The 19,581-nt window shown below is 33.9% G+C and overlaps 2 protein-coding genes across 4 annotated transcripts in view; one reads left to right on the top strand and one right to left on the bottom strand.

The window, feature by feature from the left end:
• LOC106672663 (histone demethylase UTY) overlaps nucleotides 1-4,091 on the bottom strand; it is an 83,485-nt gene extending 79,394 nt beyond the window's left edge. The window contains exon 1 of one of the 2 annotated variants that reach the window (XM_014404258.2): nucleotides 3,930-4,091. Coding sequence is in view for 1 of the 2 variants with exons in the window: in XM_014404254.2 (XP_014259740.1) it covers nucleotides 1,823-1,890 (68 nt within the window). In the remaining variant the exon portion in view is untranslated. Of the gene's footprint in view, nucleotides 1-1,822; nucleotides 2,533-3,929 lie in introns of those variants that run through there. The other variant, XM_014404254.2, reaches the window with a different exon arrangement.
• Nucleotides 4,092-5,072: 981 nt separating this feature from the next.
• On the top strand, nucleotides 5,073-19,049 carry LOC106672664 (cullin-4B). Of its 2 annotated transcripts, XM_014404260.2 has the most exons (14): nucleotides 5,073-5,429; nucleotides 7,682-7,938; nucleotides 12,644-12,817; nucleotides 14,397-14,586; nucleotides 14,658-14,846; nucleotides 14,915-15,061; nucleotides 15,117-15,303; nucleotides 15,380-15,572; nucleotides 16,017-16,153; nucleotides 16,218-16,382; nucleotides 16,455-16,784; nucleotides 18,405-18,575; nucleotides 18,644-18,796; nucleotides 18,854-19,049. In XM_014404260.2, the coding sequence occupies exons 1-14, from the start codon at nucleotides 5,344-5,346 to the stop codon at nucleotides 18,947-18,949; spliced, it is 2,475 nt and encodes an 824-aa protein (XP_014259746.1). In that variant the 5' UTR covers nucleotides 5,073-5,343; the 3' UTR covers nucleotides 18,950-19,049. The 2 variants fall into 2 exon arrangements, with proteins under 2 accessions (XP_014259746.1, XP_024085072.1); XM_024229304.1 differs by lacking the exon at nucleotides 7,682-7,938 and having other exon boundaries at nucleotides 5,097-5,429.
• The last annotated feature ends 532 nt before the right edge of the window (nucleotides 19,050-19,581 follow it).

The following is a 19,581-nucleotide window of genomic DNA, read 5'->3' as shown; positions in this document are numbered from 1 at the left end:
GATTGTCTAAAATTTCTAGCATTGTATAAATTCATTTTTTCACATCTTACATGTATTTGTATAATTTAAACAATGTTTATAAATCCCAGACCCTGAAGATGATCTCAATAAAGATTGAAATGTTGGCACTATAAAGAAAATTTTTTTCCAAACCTACATCACACCAGACCACATTTCACGATCTCCAAATAATCATTAACTAACTGTCACTAAACACCACACATTGCTGCATTTAAAAATTAACTTTGGTAAAATATACAAATTATTCTGTTTCAGTCAATAGTAACACAAAGCCTGTATGTGAAGGAGCAACAAAAAAGTTTTAAACAAAATTTATAACAGCTCTTCTCAGCAAGACTTTAATCTTGTTTTAGTTGGGCTTCAGTATTTTTGTTGTTGGTTTAATTGTGATGCTACCTTTCCACGAGTAAACACCAATGTTTACTCTTTATAAAGATGGTATTAAAACCCTAATCCAGTCTTAGTTAAGCGATAAATGGTTAAAAGCGATATGGTTAAGTGTTGGAATCCCAAATTTGCTTTGTGAGTACAACCTTTAAAAGTGAGGTGCTTGAAAATTATTCTCTGTGTTCCGTGATATGTTCAGACACATTTTACAGAAGAAAATTTCATGATAATAATGAAACGCCTAGGATGGGGCATGTTCAGGAAGGCCAATCAGCAGAAACTAGGAGATTTAATTGATTCAGATCCCTGGAAACCTGCTCACGTGTTTACAGACACAATATCTCAGAACCTGTATTCGAAAAGTAAAAATGATAGATAAAGTGAACCCAAAGTCAATAAGCTTATTTCTTTCACTGTATCAAGCCTAAAACAGATCCATTTTTGGATAGAATCATCATTAGTGGTAGGGTTTGTTCAATAATTTTAGACTGTCTTATCAATAACCATACTCTGATGAAAAGCCTAGGGAATTTTGTCAGCCTGACTTCCATCATTAAAAGGTTTCACTATATTCAGGATTGTCTAAGGTATTGGTGGTTTTTTTTTTTTTTTTGGCTCTGGATCAACATCAACCTTCCTGCTTTACTATTCTGTAACTATGCCATTCAAAATTTTGTAAATTTTTAAAAACTAATTGCCACCTTTTTCAAGCAATCGACAATTTTTGCCTATGGGCAGAAAATTGTGAATATCTCTGGTGCGATAAGGTGACACAAAACAAAAGAAAGCGCTCGGATCAACCACTATGCAGGCACAACACTTAAGATAGGGAGAAGCCAAAAATGATTTTACCAAACCAAAAAAGGAAGGTTAGGCAGACGACCAAAATGGCCAAAAACTCTCTAAAAAAAAAATATTTGAGAACAGACAATATGATGAAATAGAATTCTCTTTTTATGACTTCCAAAAGGAAGGGTTTTTGTTCAAAATATTTTTTCCCTTTGCTTCTCATTGGGAAAGGATAATTGAAAATAATTTGGAATTATTACAATAAACAAAATCTTTTTTCTATACGTATTTCTATTTTTGTATTTCCCCTCTTCAAATAAATTAATTAAAAGAGGACTTTCTTAAGGCCCTGGTACCATAAAAGATGTCTGAAATGGAATTGACAGACGAGAATGATGGGAGGCAACCATAACTGCAGGTTCATCACTTTGCAGACCTCAACAACGTATCTCACAATTATGGTAAAAGTTTTTTTTGCTAAACACTAGTGTTATTTAATTTATGTTTAACTCGACCTATTGATAAAATGGGAAAACAAAAACATATTTAACGTTTAATACAATTTTGTGATGTCAAGCGCCGATGAGCTTCGCATGGAGCGGGGTGCACTTAGAAGAGGGCTTACCTGTCCAACTCTGAGAGGACTTGAAGTTCCTGGGGGGTCAAATTGATCTCGTCTACTTCCCCGGCCATGATAAAAACAGAACAACACTCAAAAACAACAATGTCAACACGAACGGTTCAACATAAAAAGGACTAAAACACAAAACTAGGACCCGGACATTTTGGTGGCCCAAATCCACTTTTTAAACGTTAAAGTCTGGTTAAACGTTGACATCTCGACGACCGGTGACGAGCCGTCAATTTACATTATTGGCGAGACGACCGGGCCGTTTACAGCTCGAACGTATTCCAATAATAAAATTCGACTGATTTGATATCACAGATAGGGGACATAGCGGAGGTTACACGAGGGGAAGAAGCGCGTCGAAAGCGTTCGGACGGGGCGGCGGGCGGTTCACGCTCGCCGGTCGCACTCCCGAATCCCGATGACGACCATCTCTGAGATGATGGATGAGAAACGATGGTGGACTTTGTCAACGATGACGGATCGCCTCTTGAACGAAACTCGACTGCCCTCTTCACCTCTTCCTTACCGAGTTGATTTGAGTCGGCCGAGTTTATCCCTCTTCGCCACTGAAACAGCGCATCCAAGCGGAGAGACGGCACACTACTGAAACGGTGACGACGACCACTCACATAATTGTGAGATTTCTTATATTTGTGACTTGGTAGTCCCCAATTATTTTGACATATTCATAGCGAGACATGAAAAAGCGTACAGACCAACCACTCCACTGATGATATACAATTATGTGGGTTTATCGACCAGCAGTCTAGTAGCTGCTTTCAGCCTTGTTAGTACAGTAGAAGAAGTAGTAGTACAGTAGAAATACTTCATATTTTTAAGAAGGAAACAATGTATTAAATAAAGAATTAAAATTTGTCCCAAACACAGAACTAGTATATAATGAAACTACTATCCCTTTCTTATGCGAAAATCTTAAAAACATTGACATATGTGGTAATCTCCTGAACTGGATCAAAAGGACTATCTTACAGATAGAACCCAGTTTCATTTTTTTGGAAATATTCTATCAAAAGTCATTAATATCAGTTCTGTAGTACCATGGAGAGGCCATTTATTCCCATTACTTTTCACCATTTTTATAAATGACATTTCAAAGTGCTTTTTTCCTACCACATTAAACCCTTTATTGATGGCCTAAAAAGATATAAGACAATGAAATCGTTAGCTAACTTTGATATCATTCAAAAAGAATTAGGAAATCTAGGGGGTGTGGTGCCTGAATGGTTTAGGCGTTGACAGGGTGCTGATGGTAAGGTAAAGGTCCCGGGTGCGAATCCAGCGGCCCTGCATTTGAACCTGACATACTTCCAAATGGGCTTTTTTCAAAAACACCGGTACATCGCAAGAGTTCATGTAACTCGAAGTTGAAACACCTTTGTAAAAAATCAAACAAGATTTTGGAGGTCAACAAGTGTTTCAACTTTCCATTTGCACACATGAATACAAGGCTTCCTTACCTTTGGTAGTTTGGAAGCAAAACGTCTGCAAAGTGGTGCAACATGTGAAAAAAAAATATTAGGAAATCTAGTCAAATAATGTAATAGAAATAGCACGGTAGAAATAAATATAGAAAAAATGTTATATTGTTCCTTTCCTAAGGAAGCTAAACCCATTATAGTTATATATAAGATATGTAATAAAATTTTAAAAGTGATGTAGTGTTAAAACATTGTAAATAGAAGTTGTAAACCTTTAGGGTTTATAAAAAGCAGAACTAATGATTTTTCAAATGTTAATTGTAGAAAAATATATTTTTCTTTTAATTATACCTTTTAATTAGAATTTAATTCACCTGTATGATTTCCATATTACCAAAAAATATATATACAAAGTTACATAAAGTATGCAGCATTTAAATGTAAGTTACTATTTGACAGTTTCTTATGAAGAACTGCCAGTAATAACAAACATGAGCTTCAAAAAAAAAGAAAAAAATTAGAAAAAAAAAGAATGTGTTAAAGTATTTAAGTTATTGCATAACATTATAAACTCAGAGAGAGCTGAAAAATTCCTTTTCAGTGTACCTGATAAAAGAACAAAATTCACAAACTCAATTTTTGAAAAATATAGTTCTACTCACATAAGTTTTGGGCAGCTGTCTGGATTTTGAGTATTAAATATTCATCATTAGGTAGAAGATACAGTCAGGTCTTTCAATGTGAGTTGTAGGAATGGCTTGTAATTCTACCGCCAACCAGCTTCCATGAACAACTGGTTTTTTTCATGTCGCTCAATTATGAAGCTGCAAAAAAAATATATATCTTTAACAATCATGGTCCTAAATAAAAAAGAGAACAATTTATTAAATAAATACTTAAAATTTGTCCCAAAAACAGAGCTAGATACAACGAAACTACTATCCCGTGGTTCATCGGTTGATTGTATTAAAATAAATACAAATATAAAATATAAATGTGCTGAAGTAATTAAACTAAACTTGATAAATCTAAACATCAAAAATTAAATATTCCATGTACAATAAGTTCTATTGATTATTTTATTTACGCTTTCACATGAAATGATAACTTCAAACTGATAGTACTGCATAATTATTATTGTAAACATAATATGATAGTTTTTGTATTTAAACAAAATTTAAAGTTATTCTGTAGGTTTTAAAGAATTAATATTAAATTTATTATTATTAAAGAGTGTAAAAGAATTTTTACAGAAATTATCTAAGGAGAATATAAAAAGGAGAAAGTTGGACTCAGAAAAATACTGATCTGATAGACGAATAAATAAATCATGTGGATCTATGGCTCAAGTTACATTTTTTGTGATAATGACAAAACATTAATTAAAAATAAATTCCCATTTTGATCACAAAAATACTTTAGAGCAAACAGTCACTCAGAATCGTCCACGTAACACAGATATCTTCTTTAACGATATAGGATCTTACAATTTCCTTGCCAAATTGAATTAAATTATGACTTTATTTATTGTTAAGTTTGTAAAGGCCTCATTGTGATATAATCACCAAAACTAGCCAATATATGATTTAATTTAATCGACTGAAGTCAGATTTTTCATATTTTTTGCCTATCTGAATGCATTTAAATGTTATTTGTATAAATGAAAAAAAAAAAAAATCAATAAAAATAATTGCAATGCAGTATCATTTGTTTAAATAATTTAACAGAAGAATAATACATTGAAAAACCTGTTTGCACAGTCTTAAAATGGAATTATACATGGGATTATAAATGTTTACTAACTTTGATGATCCACACTTATAGCAAGGGTTTAGGCCTACACACGCTCTGCACGCTCTGATCCTCTCTTAGTGTTCAGATCATTTTTTTATTATTATTATTTTTAATTTATTATATTTAAGTGATTAAGTTATTTTCAAAAATATGTGAGATTAATTTATTGTGACAGGATAAAATTGAATTTTTTTCCATACCCTGCGTAAAAATCTCACCAGCGAGATGGGGCAGGTTGTATCAACTTAATTTGGACTTTTTCAACGTCGCTACGCGGCAAAAATGCTTGAAGAACTTCAATCTACACAAAGTGAAACACGTCTGAGTCGTTCCAAGAAGATAAATAAGATGCATCGGCCACCTGTTAAGCAAGTATCCCAAAATACATCGCATATATTATCTTGAATTGCTTGTTTTTTCACCAACTACAAAAAAAAGTATTTATGAAAAAATTTAATACTTTGTTCAACCGCATGTAAGAAAAATGAAAGCTAAGAATCTTTTGAAGATGTAAAAAAAAAAAAAAAAGTTGAAATATGCTCAGCAAAGAAGTTAAAAACTTGTTTCATTCAATGACGAGACCTCTCTAATGACCTTTGACTCTTAGAATGCCGACTTATTTATTTAATTATATTAATTCATTCTAAATTTCTTCTTGTTTTGTTTTAAGCACTTTAAAAAGTCCTCAATATGCATGAATAAAAAATGGTTATAATATAGTAAACATATAAATTCAATACTTGAAAGGGATGGTTCAAAATGGTTTTAGCAGTGATTTCAACATTAAATTTTCATCGGACCATTCAAGTAATCTACAAGTTCTGTCCACAATCTACATGGAAAGTACTTGGAAATTACATGCATAATTTTAATGCTTAAAATCTAGATGAATGAAAAAAAACAGTTTGAACTATCTTTTTCTGCTATTTAAGTCTGCATTGTCCACTTTAAGAATTATATTTAGTTCCTTACAATATTCTACTAGGAAATAGTTTGTGAGTGTGTCTTAATATTCTACCATTCTTTAAAGGCTAGAGTGTAATTTCCTTCGATTAATATGTCCTGGGTACTAAGGGGATGATGGCTTTGTTTTGTTTGTTGAAGATGTTTGGTTTAGCAATTTGGAGCAAATTTTGTTATGATGGTATTCAACTTCCAAATTTTAATGGTTGCTGGCTAATATTCTTATTTTTATGTTTTCAGTTTAGATCATAAAAATTCAGGAATTGAGCGCATCTTTCTATTCTGTACATGTTCATGGTTTTGCATTTGATTTTTGAACTTTTCATGCAAACCTTTTCATATTTAGAAATAATGTAATGTTTATCAAAGAATCAATTTTATTTTATGATGGTCTAGGGGGAAAAGAGTACAATTGAGAAGCTATGGTCTTCAGATTGACAGTCGCAGGGATGTTAATCTTTTTTTCTTTTTTTCCTTGGCCGGCAGTCTTAGCCGGCACTACTCTGCAATTTCCCTTTCTGCATTTTGTCTTACACACTTATGTAATATCTTAGTAGCCCCTTCGTAGGCGATGTACCTTCTGCTGAAATGTGCGATACATCAAATATGCAACTTTTCCCTTAATAAACATCTCCTTTCACACTGGTGAGGAGCCCTATTTCAATCAATGTTATAGTAACACGCACACATAAATACACTCACACAGAGAGTAAAAAAGAACCTATTCCATACTTAACCTAATTAGTTTGAGAGCTCTGTGTGGTACTCTATATTCAGTCCATTTTGTTGTTCCAAGTGTAGTAAAACAGTTTCTAATGGCAAATAAGTTTAAGTTTAATTTTTGTATAATAAAAAACGATGAGGTCAATTGTTGAGAAGTTTTACAGTAGCTTTCGAGGAGTGCATACTATGCAGGATATATTATATCGCTTGCATCAGGACTTTGAAACTTTATACATGCTAAAAAATTAATATTTAAAAGATTAACAAATATGAAAATTCACAATTTTGAAGTGAATATATTCGAAAGCTCGTCGAAGGAAGTGAGTGTTTGCTTTTAAAATGGGCGTCAGTCCTTATCGTTTTTACATATATTTTTAAAATTTGTGATGTCTTAATTTAAAAACAAACCTTTTGTTGTTGCAAAAAAATTGTTAGTTAAATTTTGATGGAAATTTGATGGTACCTGGTCGGCCGTGAGCCGCGCTCGACTCTTAGACAGCTCAGACAGAATTTGTGTTCGAACAAGTTCCGCGAGGGCGGGATCTCCGTTCAGGTGGCGCGTCTGGATGCCTACACTCGACGATATTATAAATATATAGAAATAAAACAGGCTCTTTTCTTGCAAAGCTAGTTCCTCGAGGGTAAATTTTTCCTCGCCTCGTTAAAACCGGGACGTGGTCCGGTGGGCGACAGTGAGAAAAATTGCCAAAAGTGAAAAAAACGGTCGATCAAGGTTTCTACAACAAAGCTGTTGTTTTGCGAGAGTGATCCGAATCACCTTGTCTCCCTTGGTCCCAGTCTGAAAAGTCCTCGCGTATAAATAAATAACAACAATAAAAAGACATCGATGCATTTCTAGAGCCGCGGGCTCCGATTTTTCTAGATTTGTATTTATATCCGTGGCTCCGGCCGTGATATGCAATCATATGTCTAGTATAACCAGAACGAGGGTCCTTGAGACGCAGGGGGAAGACTGTGAGAACAGCATCAAAAGGAAAAGAAGCTCGGCCGGCTCGGACAAACTCGGCAAAAAGGTGAAAACGGAGGAGAACAGCATGACGGACGCTACCAGGCCGAAAAGGTCCAATTTCTCAGCGCTGACACCCAACCCCAACGGCGTGAACCGATCAGCATCCATTGTCACCCTCAAACCGGGCACTGCCAAGAAATTGGTCATCAAAAACCTCAAAGGTAAATTCACAACTATTAACACTCACCTCGTGTCTAAGCTCACAAATATTCCACGCCGTTTTTTCTCTCAAAGCTCGTTTTATTCCACATCGGCGAGTTTTTCATTCCACGAACCTATAAGAACGGACTTTCGCCTCTGATCCCTCTGTCAGGAGAATCGAGACAGTCGATTTTAGCCTCAACTTTGCCCCTTTTAAATTCTTTCATAAATAACCTAGAACGTTCGATTCTCTTCATTTTGACTATCTCAAATCTTCAGGTTTACAGAACGACCGGATATCACATCATTCCAGTGCAGTTGCAGCATATCGTTTTGAGGTTTATTGTTAAGGTGTGGAGGGTGATGAACCTGTGCAGTTATTTTCAGTCACCTTGTTTAGTCTTAGTGTTTTGGTCAGAGGTGAGTTTGAAGATGGTGAAATATCAAAACACTTCTGACAGGCAAAAGTTCGAGTGAGACTAGGCTCTTGCCAAGGTGATCACATCAGACATTTCGCAGACCATGACAAGAAATCTCACAATTCAACATATTGAAAAAATAAAAATTGCTCTTTACACGAATGATATCGCTCTCTACTCTTCTTGGAGAATAGATACAATTTCGAAATTAAAATATCTAAAAGTCTCTTCAGGCTTACAGAACGATCGGATATCATAACATTCCAGTTCTAGTTGCGATATAATAAAAACTAAATAGTTTTTGAGGTTTCTTGTTGTGGAGGATGAAGAACTTGTCCGGTTATTTTCACTCACCTTGTTTAGTCTTAGTGTTTTGGTCAGTGGTGAATTTGAAGATGGTGAAATATCAAAACATTTCTGACAGACAAAAGCTTGAGTGAGATTAGGCTCTAGCCAGGGTGATCACATCAGATTCATCATTTCGCAGACCATGACAAGAAATCTCACAATTCAACATCTTGAAGAACATAAAAATGGCTCTTTACACGAATGATATCGCTCTCTACTCTTCTTGGAGAATAGATACAATTTCGAAATTAAAATATCTAAAAGTCTCTTCAGGCTTACAGAACGATCGGATATCATAACATCATTCCAATACCAGTTGTAATATATTGTTTTGAGGTTTCTTGATAAGGTGTGGTGGGTGATGAACCTGTGCTGTTATTTTCAGTTACCCTGTTTAGTAGTGTTTTGGTCAGCGGTGAATTTGAATCTGAAGTGAAGATGGGTTTGAAGATGGTGAAATGTCAAAACACATCTGACAGACAAAAGCTGAAGTGAGTCTAGGCTCTGGCCAGGATGATCACATCACGTTCATCACCTCGCAGACCACAAGAAGAAATCTCAGAATTCAACATCTTAATGTTGAGCTTTACCTCATCCTAAGAGCATAAAAAAAGCTCTTTTTACTCATTGTATCGCTCTTTACTCTTCCACTTGGAGAATAGCTACAATTTTGAACAGATGAGAATGCAATGCGCTGTATAGGAATTTTCTGTGGGTCTTTTCTCTTATACAACCACAGCTTAAACTATTAAAGCTATTTTCATTACTATTTTTATTTTAAATTGTGTATTAAGGTTTGTAATGGAATTCGATATTCATGCATTAGAAGTTGAACTTTTGAAGTTCCGTTGGCAATAATGTCCCTTATTTGGTTCATTGTTGGCTGATTGATTTCTTGTGTCATAAAGGTTTCTACATAATATGCATTATTGCATAACATATTTGAAATGCATAGAGTAAGTAATGTTCAAACCCAGGTGGAGATGCAGTAGGAAAGAATATATGTACTCCTGTGTAAGAGAAGAAAATGCATATGTAGAAAACGTGGGAAGGGAATAAAATATTGTTTGATACTATTATTTTTTACACATTCATTAGAAAACAATACACAACTGCAAATAACTGTGCTGATGAATTTAACACAAGTACAAGCATAATTAAAAACTGTAAAAACTTCTTACAAAAAGTACGTGTGTATTCTATTCTTTAAAACTAATGAAAAGTTGGTGGACTAACAAAACTGTTGAAATTGATGAATCATGTAAATGTAATTACATTTTTGGGATGGTGAGGGATATCAGGTCATTACATTATTTATTATTTGGAGATCGTGAGATGTGTCTGGTGTGACGCAGGTTTTAGAAAAACATTTTCTTCGTCGTGCCAACATTTCGATCTCAATAAAGATTGAAACATTGGCACGACGAAGAAAATGTTTTCTTAAAACCTACTTCACACCAGACCGCATCTCACGATCTCCACATAATCATTGACTAACGGTCACTAAACACCACTCAGGGGAATAAAAAATGCCGTCCTATAACTTGGCCATGATAGCTGGAGATTTTTAATCTAAAACTCTTTTCCCCTAATGGTAAAATAATGTAAATATATTTTTTTGTCCTATACTGATGTCGATCTCTTCCTACTACACCATCCATCTTAATGTATTTGTGCCAGTGTGCATTGAAAATTATGGAACAAATTTCAAAATCGTTGAGATAGAAAGTACTTGATTTTTCCATTGGAGATGTTAGGTATTTATTCAGCTGGATTCTTCTCTTTATGATACAATTTTACAGTTATAGTAGTGTAGGCCAGTTATGTCTTATGTCAACCACCACAATTATGAGTGAAGAATATTTTCTATACTTTCTTGTAGATCTTTAGTGTAGAACACCTGGTACGCCTCATTTGATTTGGTTTGAATTCTGAACTTGTATATATGTATAATCTTGCATGAACTACTATTCAAATCAACTTAGTGTCCTTTATTGAATTTAAAAGTCCTTGAAGTCAGACTTCAACTTTTGCTTATTGACTCTAGTGATTCAGTGGTCCTGATCTAACAAATAGTGCGGCTGACTAAAGCTAAACTAATGGACAAGTATTACTTTAAAAAAAAAAAATGAAAATGAACATTCATCTGTGCGATGTGAGTTCATTCTGTTGTTTACTTGGTTTAAGAATCAAAATAAGTTTAGTTTTAAAATTTGTGGCACATTTTTAAGTCAAAAACTTTGTTGATGATGAGCTTCCAGTGTTTACTAATTGAAAATCAAATTGTATCCTGTTGTAACAAAATTCTTAGATGGATTAACAATTTATATAAACAGGGAGTCGAAATGAGAAGTTTGTGGCATGAGCGATTGAAGTCATGGTAGCACAAGTGGTAGAGCAGCAGCATATTTAGTCGAAAGTCGTGGGTTCGAACCCACCTGTGACAAAAATTTTTTGTTTTGAAAAAAATTGTGAATCATTAATTGAGTACATTCTTAGAACTTCGCCGCATGAATTTTGCCATCTTGTAATTGCACCATGTTTTTCCTTCTTCTCCCATTTTAAATTAGGATAGGACAAAAATTTAGCTTTATTTAGTTAACCTATTGATCAGTTACCTATGGCTGACATTTGAATCATATTCTCTCTAAACAACTAATTTATTTACTAACTGGTTTTAAAATTGGGATAACCATAGACCATTCAGAGTAAATTAAACTATTATTGTACAGGTTGATACTTTCCAATCATTCTGGTCTGTCTATTCTTGCTGATTAATCTGCCAACACTATTTAGCCATCTTTAGTGGTGGTTTTATCAGCAAGAAACCTTACAATTCTAAGTTTTACAGCAAACAATTTAGACGTTCAACTGCTCCAATTGGTAAATTTTGTCATTTATGAGGTGAACATGACTGTCCGATATCAAATCAATCTGCATCCCGAAGACTTTTGAGCCATTTAAAACCAACAAAATCATGTATATTTTTGGTTATTTATGAAAGAATATAATAAGGTCAACAACTAAACCACAGGTTTATCAACTTGCAGTCCCCCAACAATTTATTTATTGTTTGATTCACCTGCTTATACCCCTGATGTACTGCTGATATTGGTAAATTGCTGAATCATATCTGACATATCGAAACAGTGAGGATAGGCAAATTAGAATTATTGCAATAATATTTTGCTACAATTTTTATTATTTTTGTTCATAAACCTTACTTCTGACGAATGTAAATTTCTAAGCTCAATTTGAATTTCTTCAACGTTGAAATTTAAATTTGTCTAGTGTAATTAATTTAAAAACAAATTGTTGGTAATCCTGCCATTGACCTTTAATAGATTTGTGATGTATATTTTTTATGAGGGTTCATTCTAAGCAACAATTTAGTATTAAAAAAACCGGATTGTGGATATAATTTTGTTAAATATTGTATAAAAACTTACAGATCATTTAGTTTTAAATACTTTGAAGCACAGAATAACTCTAAAATTGCTGAAATATAGAGAAATATCTCGCCAGGTAGTACTGGCTCTATGCAGTAGAGGACAGCATCAATAAATAGACAGTTGTCCCTGGAATTAGAATTAGATTTTGTATACGCTCTCTTTGGTCATCTCTTAATGAATGTATTTTTAATTTGATTGTTACCAATCATCTTGATCTGCCTGTCCTTGCTGGATAGGTCTGTCAAACAAATTTAGGTACTTCGCAGTCTTAAGTGTGTCACAGGCTACTTAGCTAGGATAGGCAAATCAAAATGAATTGCTAATCATCAAATTACAGAACACATCTCATGATTTCTGAATAATTATTCTTAAATAAAAAGAATTCCGGCTAGACATGTTTCAAGAATTAATATACTCGATATATAATATAAGGCTTAAGGCTTGAAGGATTCTGATAAAACTCCATATTTGTTAAAAACTGAAAACCATATAACATGTGATTACAGACAAGCCCAGGCTTCCAGAAAACTACCAGGAGGTCACTTGGGAGAAACTCTCCGAGGCTGTGATTGCTATTCAAACTTCCAAGTCTATTCAATACAGTTTAGAAGACTTATACCAGGCCGTACAAAATATGTGCAACCATAACATGGCGTCAGCAACGTATGCGAATCTAACAGGTAAAACTGATTAGATTTATGTATTTCAGTCGGTATATTTTAAAATACACTGATGGACAAATTTATCACACCACTTAGTTTATTTAGATTAAAATTAAATCTATTATCTTTCCACATTAGTTACAGGTAATTAGGAGCTATCATAGACAAAAATAAACAGTAAATAATGCTTTATTTACTTTTGTACTGATTAATCCCATTTGCCCAAAAAGTAGCATTATGCCCTTCCATTCTGTTACGCTTAAAGATTGCTTTTAGTTAATCTTTTTCCTTTGATGATTTCATTTGATATTATTCTTAGTCTCAAACCTTTTTCAACAGCTTCAATCAGGCATCTGAGTGTCAGGGTCATGACATTATTAGAAGGATACACTGTGAAATCTCTAGGAGACTGAGTGTAAATCGCTCTACAATAAGAAGGGTTCTTCAGAGGTACAGGGCTACTAGAAGGCCAGGGCAGGGTTGACCTAGGTCTACATACCAGAGAGATGATAGATTCATCTGTCATCAGGCTCTATGAAACTGCAGCATTGTGGGAAATAAGATAAGAAATCTGTTAAGACAAGTATGAAATGTTTCGATTTCCTCGAGGACAGTAAGAAGAAGACTCAATAAAAATAACCTCAGGGCCCGTCATTGGCTCGTGGACCTTTTCTAACCACGGCTCAAAAAATGGCCAGGCTTCAAATAGCACGGGAACATGTGAATTGGACATTGCAAGATTGGTGACGAGGTGAGATCACTGATGAGGTGAGAGTTGGCCTCAAATCTTCAGATATGAAGACGCTCAGGAGAAAGGTATGCCCCATGCTGTATGTTCCTCAAATGGCATTCTATGGTGGGTCATTGATGTGCTGGGGTGGCATTTCCTTGGACGCCCATATCGAATTTGTTGTTGTGCAAGGAAGATCTCTAACCTCACAGAGGTACTTACAAGACATAATCAAATAACAAGTAGTGCCATTTGCCTCCCACATCAGTAAGTGATTCTTGCTAGTGTAGGATAATACCAGGCCCTATAGAGCACATATTGTGGATGACTACCTGATTGTGGTTGGAATTGAGTGCTTAATGGGGCCAGCTCAAAGTCCAGATTTGAATTGTATTGAATATTTGAAATGACTTGAAATCCAGGTCCTAACACTCATGAAAAGTTGGAAACAGCTGTTCTTGATGAACAGAAAAGAATTCCTTAGGGTTTTACCAGAAAAACCTTTACCACCAAGGAATGCAAAGGCGTTTAATGGACGCGATTCGTGCAAGAGGTGGAAATTCTTTGTATAAAAGGGGACAAAAATTCTTTTTTTTTTTTCAAACATTTTTATTTGGTTTTGAATTTTCAGTTTTTCAATATTTTTTTATAATGAGGTAATAATCACATTTCTTCATGGCTTATTTTTACAACCAAACCTATTTTTGGTATGCAAAATATGAATAAGCCTAAATACATTAAAATTTAAGGAGGGTGCGTTAATTTTGTTAATCAGTGTACATTTTATATTGTACTGAGAATGACGTCAACAATTAAGAATGAAGTGAATAAAAATTATGAAATGAGTTAAAGTTGATTTGTTTGTAGATTTAACTGAAAAACACGTTCAAGCAAATATAGAGGAATTTACTGGCAATTCGATGGATAGATTAGTCTTTCTTAAAAAAATGAACGAGTGCTGGGAATCGCACTGTAGGCAGATGATCATGATCAGGAGTATATTTTTATACCTCGATCGCACTTACGTACTACAGCGCTCCACTGTAAATTCTATTTGGTAAATAGTCAAACTGAATATAACATAATTCTTTTTTTTTATGGAAATTTTATTTAAACTGTGTTTTGCAGGGATATGGGATTGGAATTGTTTAGGCACCACATTGCGATGAACAATTTAGTACAGACAAGGATAGTCGACGGTTTACTCATGCTTATAGAGAAGGAAAGACAAGGTGATACTGTTGATAGAACACTGCTCAAATCTCTATTAAGAATGCTTTCAGATCTACAGATCTATCGCGACGCTTTCGAAAATAAGTAAGTCTCATCTCGTCTTGTATCGATTTTCTCTCTTTTGTTTTATCTAATATTTTTTGTGTTTTTAGGTTTATTCTAGCAACTGAAAGGCTATACGGAGCAGAAGGCCAGAAGTTAATTTTAGAGCAGGAGGTACCAGAATATCTCCACCATGTAGATAAAAGATTAGAGGAAGAATACGAGAGGCTTCTGCACTACTTAGACCCTTCGACTAAGTAAGATTTTAAAATTATTTATTAACTAATTATTTTAACAAAATATATTTTGCAGATGGTCACTAATTCACACCGTAGAAAAAACGTTGCTGAGTGAGCACTTGACGACGATACTGCACAAAGGTCTCGATTCACTCCTTGAAGAAAACCGAGTCAAAGACCTCACCCTTTTATACAATCTTTTCAATCGTGTTAAAAAAGGACTTTCAGAACTTTGTACTATGTTTAATGCGTATATTAAGGTAAGTGTGATAACGTTAAATTTCAAAAATTGAAGCATTACATTGTTAAAAAATATTTTCTTTTTTTTGTTAATAGAAAAAGGGTAAAACGATTGTGATTGATCCTGAAAAAGATAAGACTATGGTGCAAGAGTTACTCGATTTCAAAGATAAAATGGATAATATTGTCAATGTTTGTTTTAAGAAAAATGACAAATTTAACAATAGTTTAAAAGAAGCATTCGAACACTTCATTAATCAACGAACCAACAAGCCTGCCGAACTCATAGGTAATTTCTCATCAATAGCTTTTTTATTTTAATTGTGCAGATTTGTTTTTACACCTATAAACTTATTTAATAAGTTTATGATTTGTTTATAAGAAAGATACTTTATGATTTTAACCTTTTCAGGATGGTCAGCACTCTCCGTTCACCAAGTTAGATACTGAGAGCATGATATTTTGCTCTACTCTCTTTGCCTTTAGATTCAAATTTAAAGAAGCAGTGTGCTGTTTTTATTATTTTGAGTTTTTGTTTCATTTTTAAAACAAAACACTGCTTTTTTTAACTTAAGTCTAAAAATGAAGAGACTAGAGCGTGTGATATCTCACTCGCCATCCTGAAAGTGTTAAATTATTGAAGTTTGTGGTTTGGCCCACAAATATTTGTATTATTTTCTAACAGAAATTTCTCTTTTTCCTATATTTGATGGCCTGTATTTATGAATTTCAGCAAAATTTGTTGATGGCAAGTTAAGAGCCGGGAACAAAGAGGCGACGGAGGAGGAACTTGAAAGGCTTTTAGATAAAATAATGGTCCTTTTTAGGTTTATTCATGGTAAAGATGTCTTTGAGGCTTTTTATAAAAAGGTAAATAAATGTCTGTAAATCCCAATAGAAAATTATAAATATAGTCATTGTAATAATTTAACAGGACTTGGCTAAAAGGTTGCTGGTCGGCAAGTCGGCTAGTGTAGATGCTGAAAAGAGTATGCTATCAAAACTAAAGCAAGAGTGTGGTGGAGGTTTTACTTCAAAGCTTGAAGGCATGTTCAAAGATATGGAATTAAGTAAAGACATCAATGTCGCCTTCAAACAGGTTTCTTTTTCATTTTTGTAGCTTTTTTTTTTATATAAACTTTATGTTAAAACTAATTCAATTCATTTGTAGTACATGAGCAACGTGAAGAATGCGTCGCAGATGGAGCTGACGGTGAGCATCTTAACAATGGGCTATTGGCCAACTTACCCTGTAATGGATGTTTCCCTCCCGTCCGAGATGGTGCACTTTCAAAACCATTTTACAAGATTTTACCTTGGAAAGCACAACGGAAGAAAGCTCCAGTGGCAACCGACTCTCGGCCATTGTGTACTCAAGGCTGAGTTTCCCCAGGGGAAAAAAGAGCTGCAAGTTTCACTGTTCCAAGGCTTAGTTCTACTTCTTTTTAATGAGTGCAATGAAATGTCTCTAGAAGATATCAAAACGGCTACAAGCATAGAGGTATGTACAGAGAAAATTTCTTGAAGTGTACTTTTTTAAAATGTTTTATGTCAATTTTGGCTGCAAACTATAATAATAATTTATTTTTATAAATTAGTTTAAAGACACATTCAATATCTCACCGATTTAACAAAATTATTGAAAAAATTATTTTGATTGAACTTCACAGTCTTGAATTTTTGTTATCTGTGTGAATGATTTAGTAGTGTTTTTCATTCACCTTCATATAAAGGTGAAATTGGCTGTCATTTATTCCCAGGTGGATTCAGAGATACTATAGATGTTAAACACTCATTGCCTTTTTCTGGATCAAAAGTTAGTAAAATTTTGAACGGTTTAGTTAAACCAAACCATTTATGAGAGTATGAACAATACAGTATAGTATAGTGAGACCCCTTTATACCATCCCTAACCATCTGTGTAGGGCTCACCTCTTTTAACTGAAAATTTTTAAGATTTCTTTACATTTTAACCCCCTCAATAACGAAACGCCTCATAGTGGTCACGAACACTGCTGTCAGTCAAATTTTGTTTAGGAAATCCAGCATTTTTCCAAGTGCTAATATTTGCTTCCGAACTACCAAAGGTAGGGGGAACTTTGTATTCTTGCAGTAAATTAAAAATTGGAAAAAAAAATAAAATAAAATTCCGACTCGCAATTTGCAGTTCAGACCTTTCTGAACAAATTTGGTTCTATGTCTGTCTGTGGTCAATTCCTTGTAACCAGGAAAACTCTGGATTTTAAAAGGTACCTTATGAATTTCATCTCAATCAGAGATCAATGGTATCATCTGCACATGCGTAAATGTAAAATTCCCATACACAGCTGTATCAACAAAACTATTTGTCAGATTTTTATGAAATTTTTGGGGATTATAGTGGTTCCTTTCTAGATAATCTCCTATGAATTTTATACCAATTGGATTAACATATGTGCATGTGCAAACAATAAATCCCATACACGGTTGTATCTCCGAAACCATTATGCAGATTTTGATGAAATTTGCAGGGCTTATGCAAGTTGATTTCCAGATAGTCCCTTGCGAGTTCCATGAATTATGTACAACATGAAATTTTCTTGGTTACAAAAAATCTATTTTTAATTTTTAACCCCTCCAGAACTGGCACCACCTTTTCAGGCCTTGTGCCTTGTCTTCAGGTCTTATGTCCGCTTCCTCGAGTCACTCCAACATTACAACCCATCCTAACTCTACTCAAGACCTCCACTACTTCTCACCCTCAAAACCATCCACGCCACCTCAAACGATAATGGCCCCAAGACTTCTTCGCCTCAACTCGATAAAATGCTCAGTGCCAGCATTGGTTAGCTTCTCATTATGTGTCCTCTGGGTGCAATATTGGCCACAGTGTTAGTGTTTTGTCTGGGATTGTATGGCATTAAGAACAATTTGTAATGTTAATTCATGTACAGGATACAAACAAATATTTTTAAAAAATATGTCAATGAAAAAATACTTAGTTTATGTTCTTAAGTGTCTCTCCTCCCTTAGTAAATAATACAAGGATAATTATTTAGTACAAACATTTAGAGTTTTAATATATTATCTATGATAATCTTCAATATAATATATTTCTCTTAAACAAAAATAAATGCTTCAGGATGGAGAATTGCGAAGGACCCTCCAATCGCTTGCTTGTGGCAAAGCAAGAGTTTTAACAAAAACACCGAGAGGGAGAGATGTAGAAAATGGTGATAAGTTTAATTTCAATGCTGACTTTACCAACAAACTCTTCAGGATAAAAATAAACCAAATTCAAATGAAAGAAACTGTAAATATATTTTTTTAGGCATAGCAACAGTTAAAGGGTGATCACTAACCATGCATTTAATGTTTTAGAATGAAGAGCAAAAGGCGACGGAGGAGAGAGTTTTCCAGGACAGGCAGTATCAGATTGATGCGGCTATTGTGAGAATCATGAAGATGAGGAAAACTCTCAGTCACAACTTGTTAATAAGCGAACTCTACAACCAACTTAAGTTTCCTGTTAAGGTAAAGTTTTTTTTTTTTGTTTTGTCTTCTCTAGTGCTAAATTTTGCCTCTTTACAGCCTGCAGATCTCAAGAAGAGAATCGAGTCACTCATAGACCGAGACTACATGGAGAGGGATAAAGACAACCCCAATCAATACAATTACATGGCGTAGTGTGCCATCTTAAATAAATATTTGAGAATAAATCTCATTTTGTACAGTTCTCTTATAATATATATAATATATATAAATAATATATTCATTTTAACATTTATTTTGTTGATTGGGGAAGAAGTTGTTATCAATTTTTTACCTGATTTTATAAATGATTTATTCGTCTGGTAAATAGAAGCCATGTACTTAAACAACGAGAGGACGATCTTGGGGGGGGGGAAACTGAAACTACAAATATACCAGCAAAAGCTTTCAGAGGAAGCTAAATGTTAATATTGTACTAAATAAATTAATATTTGTAAAAAGATAAATGAAAAGAGGGCAGAAGGACTATGTTTTATTACATAGAATTTTTATATAAATGAACAAATAAATCTATATATAAAAGAAGAAAATTTTTAAAAATGAACTTATAGTATAAATAAAAGTTATGATTAATTTATTGAATTGTTTAGCACCTTTCATTAACCACAAATCAAAAGGAAAATTTACCGATAAAGTTTATATTGAATAAACACCAGGTAACAGATAAGTTTGTTGTGTGGTTTTTCATTTGTTATTGTTTTAATACAGCTAATAAACATTTCTATTTACGTAGAAAGTTTAGGAGTGTAATGCCAAGAGATTATGAG

This window comes from Cimex lectularius, unplaced genomic scaffold (genome assembly GCF_000648675.2).
Source record: "Cimex lectularius strain Harlan isolate CLEC.00 unplaced genomic scaffold, Clec_2.1 scaffold385, whole genome shotgun sequence".
Classification (NCBI taxonomy): Eukaryota; Metazoa; Arthropoda; class Insecta; order Hemiptera; family Cimicidae; genus Cimex; species Cimex lectularius.
This window is presented reverse-complemented; position numbering and strand designations above follow the sequence as displayed.

Coding starts and splice junctions, on each gene's coding strand:
- LOC106672664 (XM_014404260.2), top strand. CDS start 5,344: ATGCTTGAAGAACTTCAATCTACACAAAGTGAAACACGTCTGAGTCGT. Junction 7,939..12,643: donor GGTCATCAAAAACCTCAAAG/GTAAATTCACAA, acceptor ATGTGATTACAG/ACAAGCCCAGGCTTCCAGAA. Junction 16,383..16,454: donor TCAATGTCGCCTTCAAACAG/GTTTCTTTTTCA, acceptor ATTCATTTGTAG/TACATGAGCAACGTGAAGAA.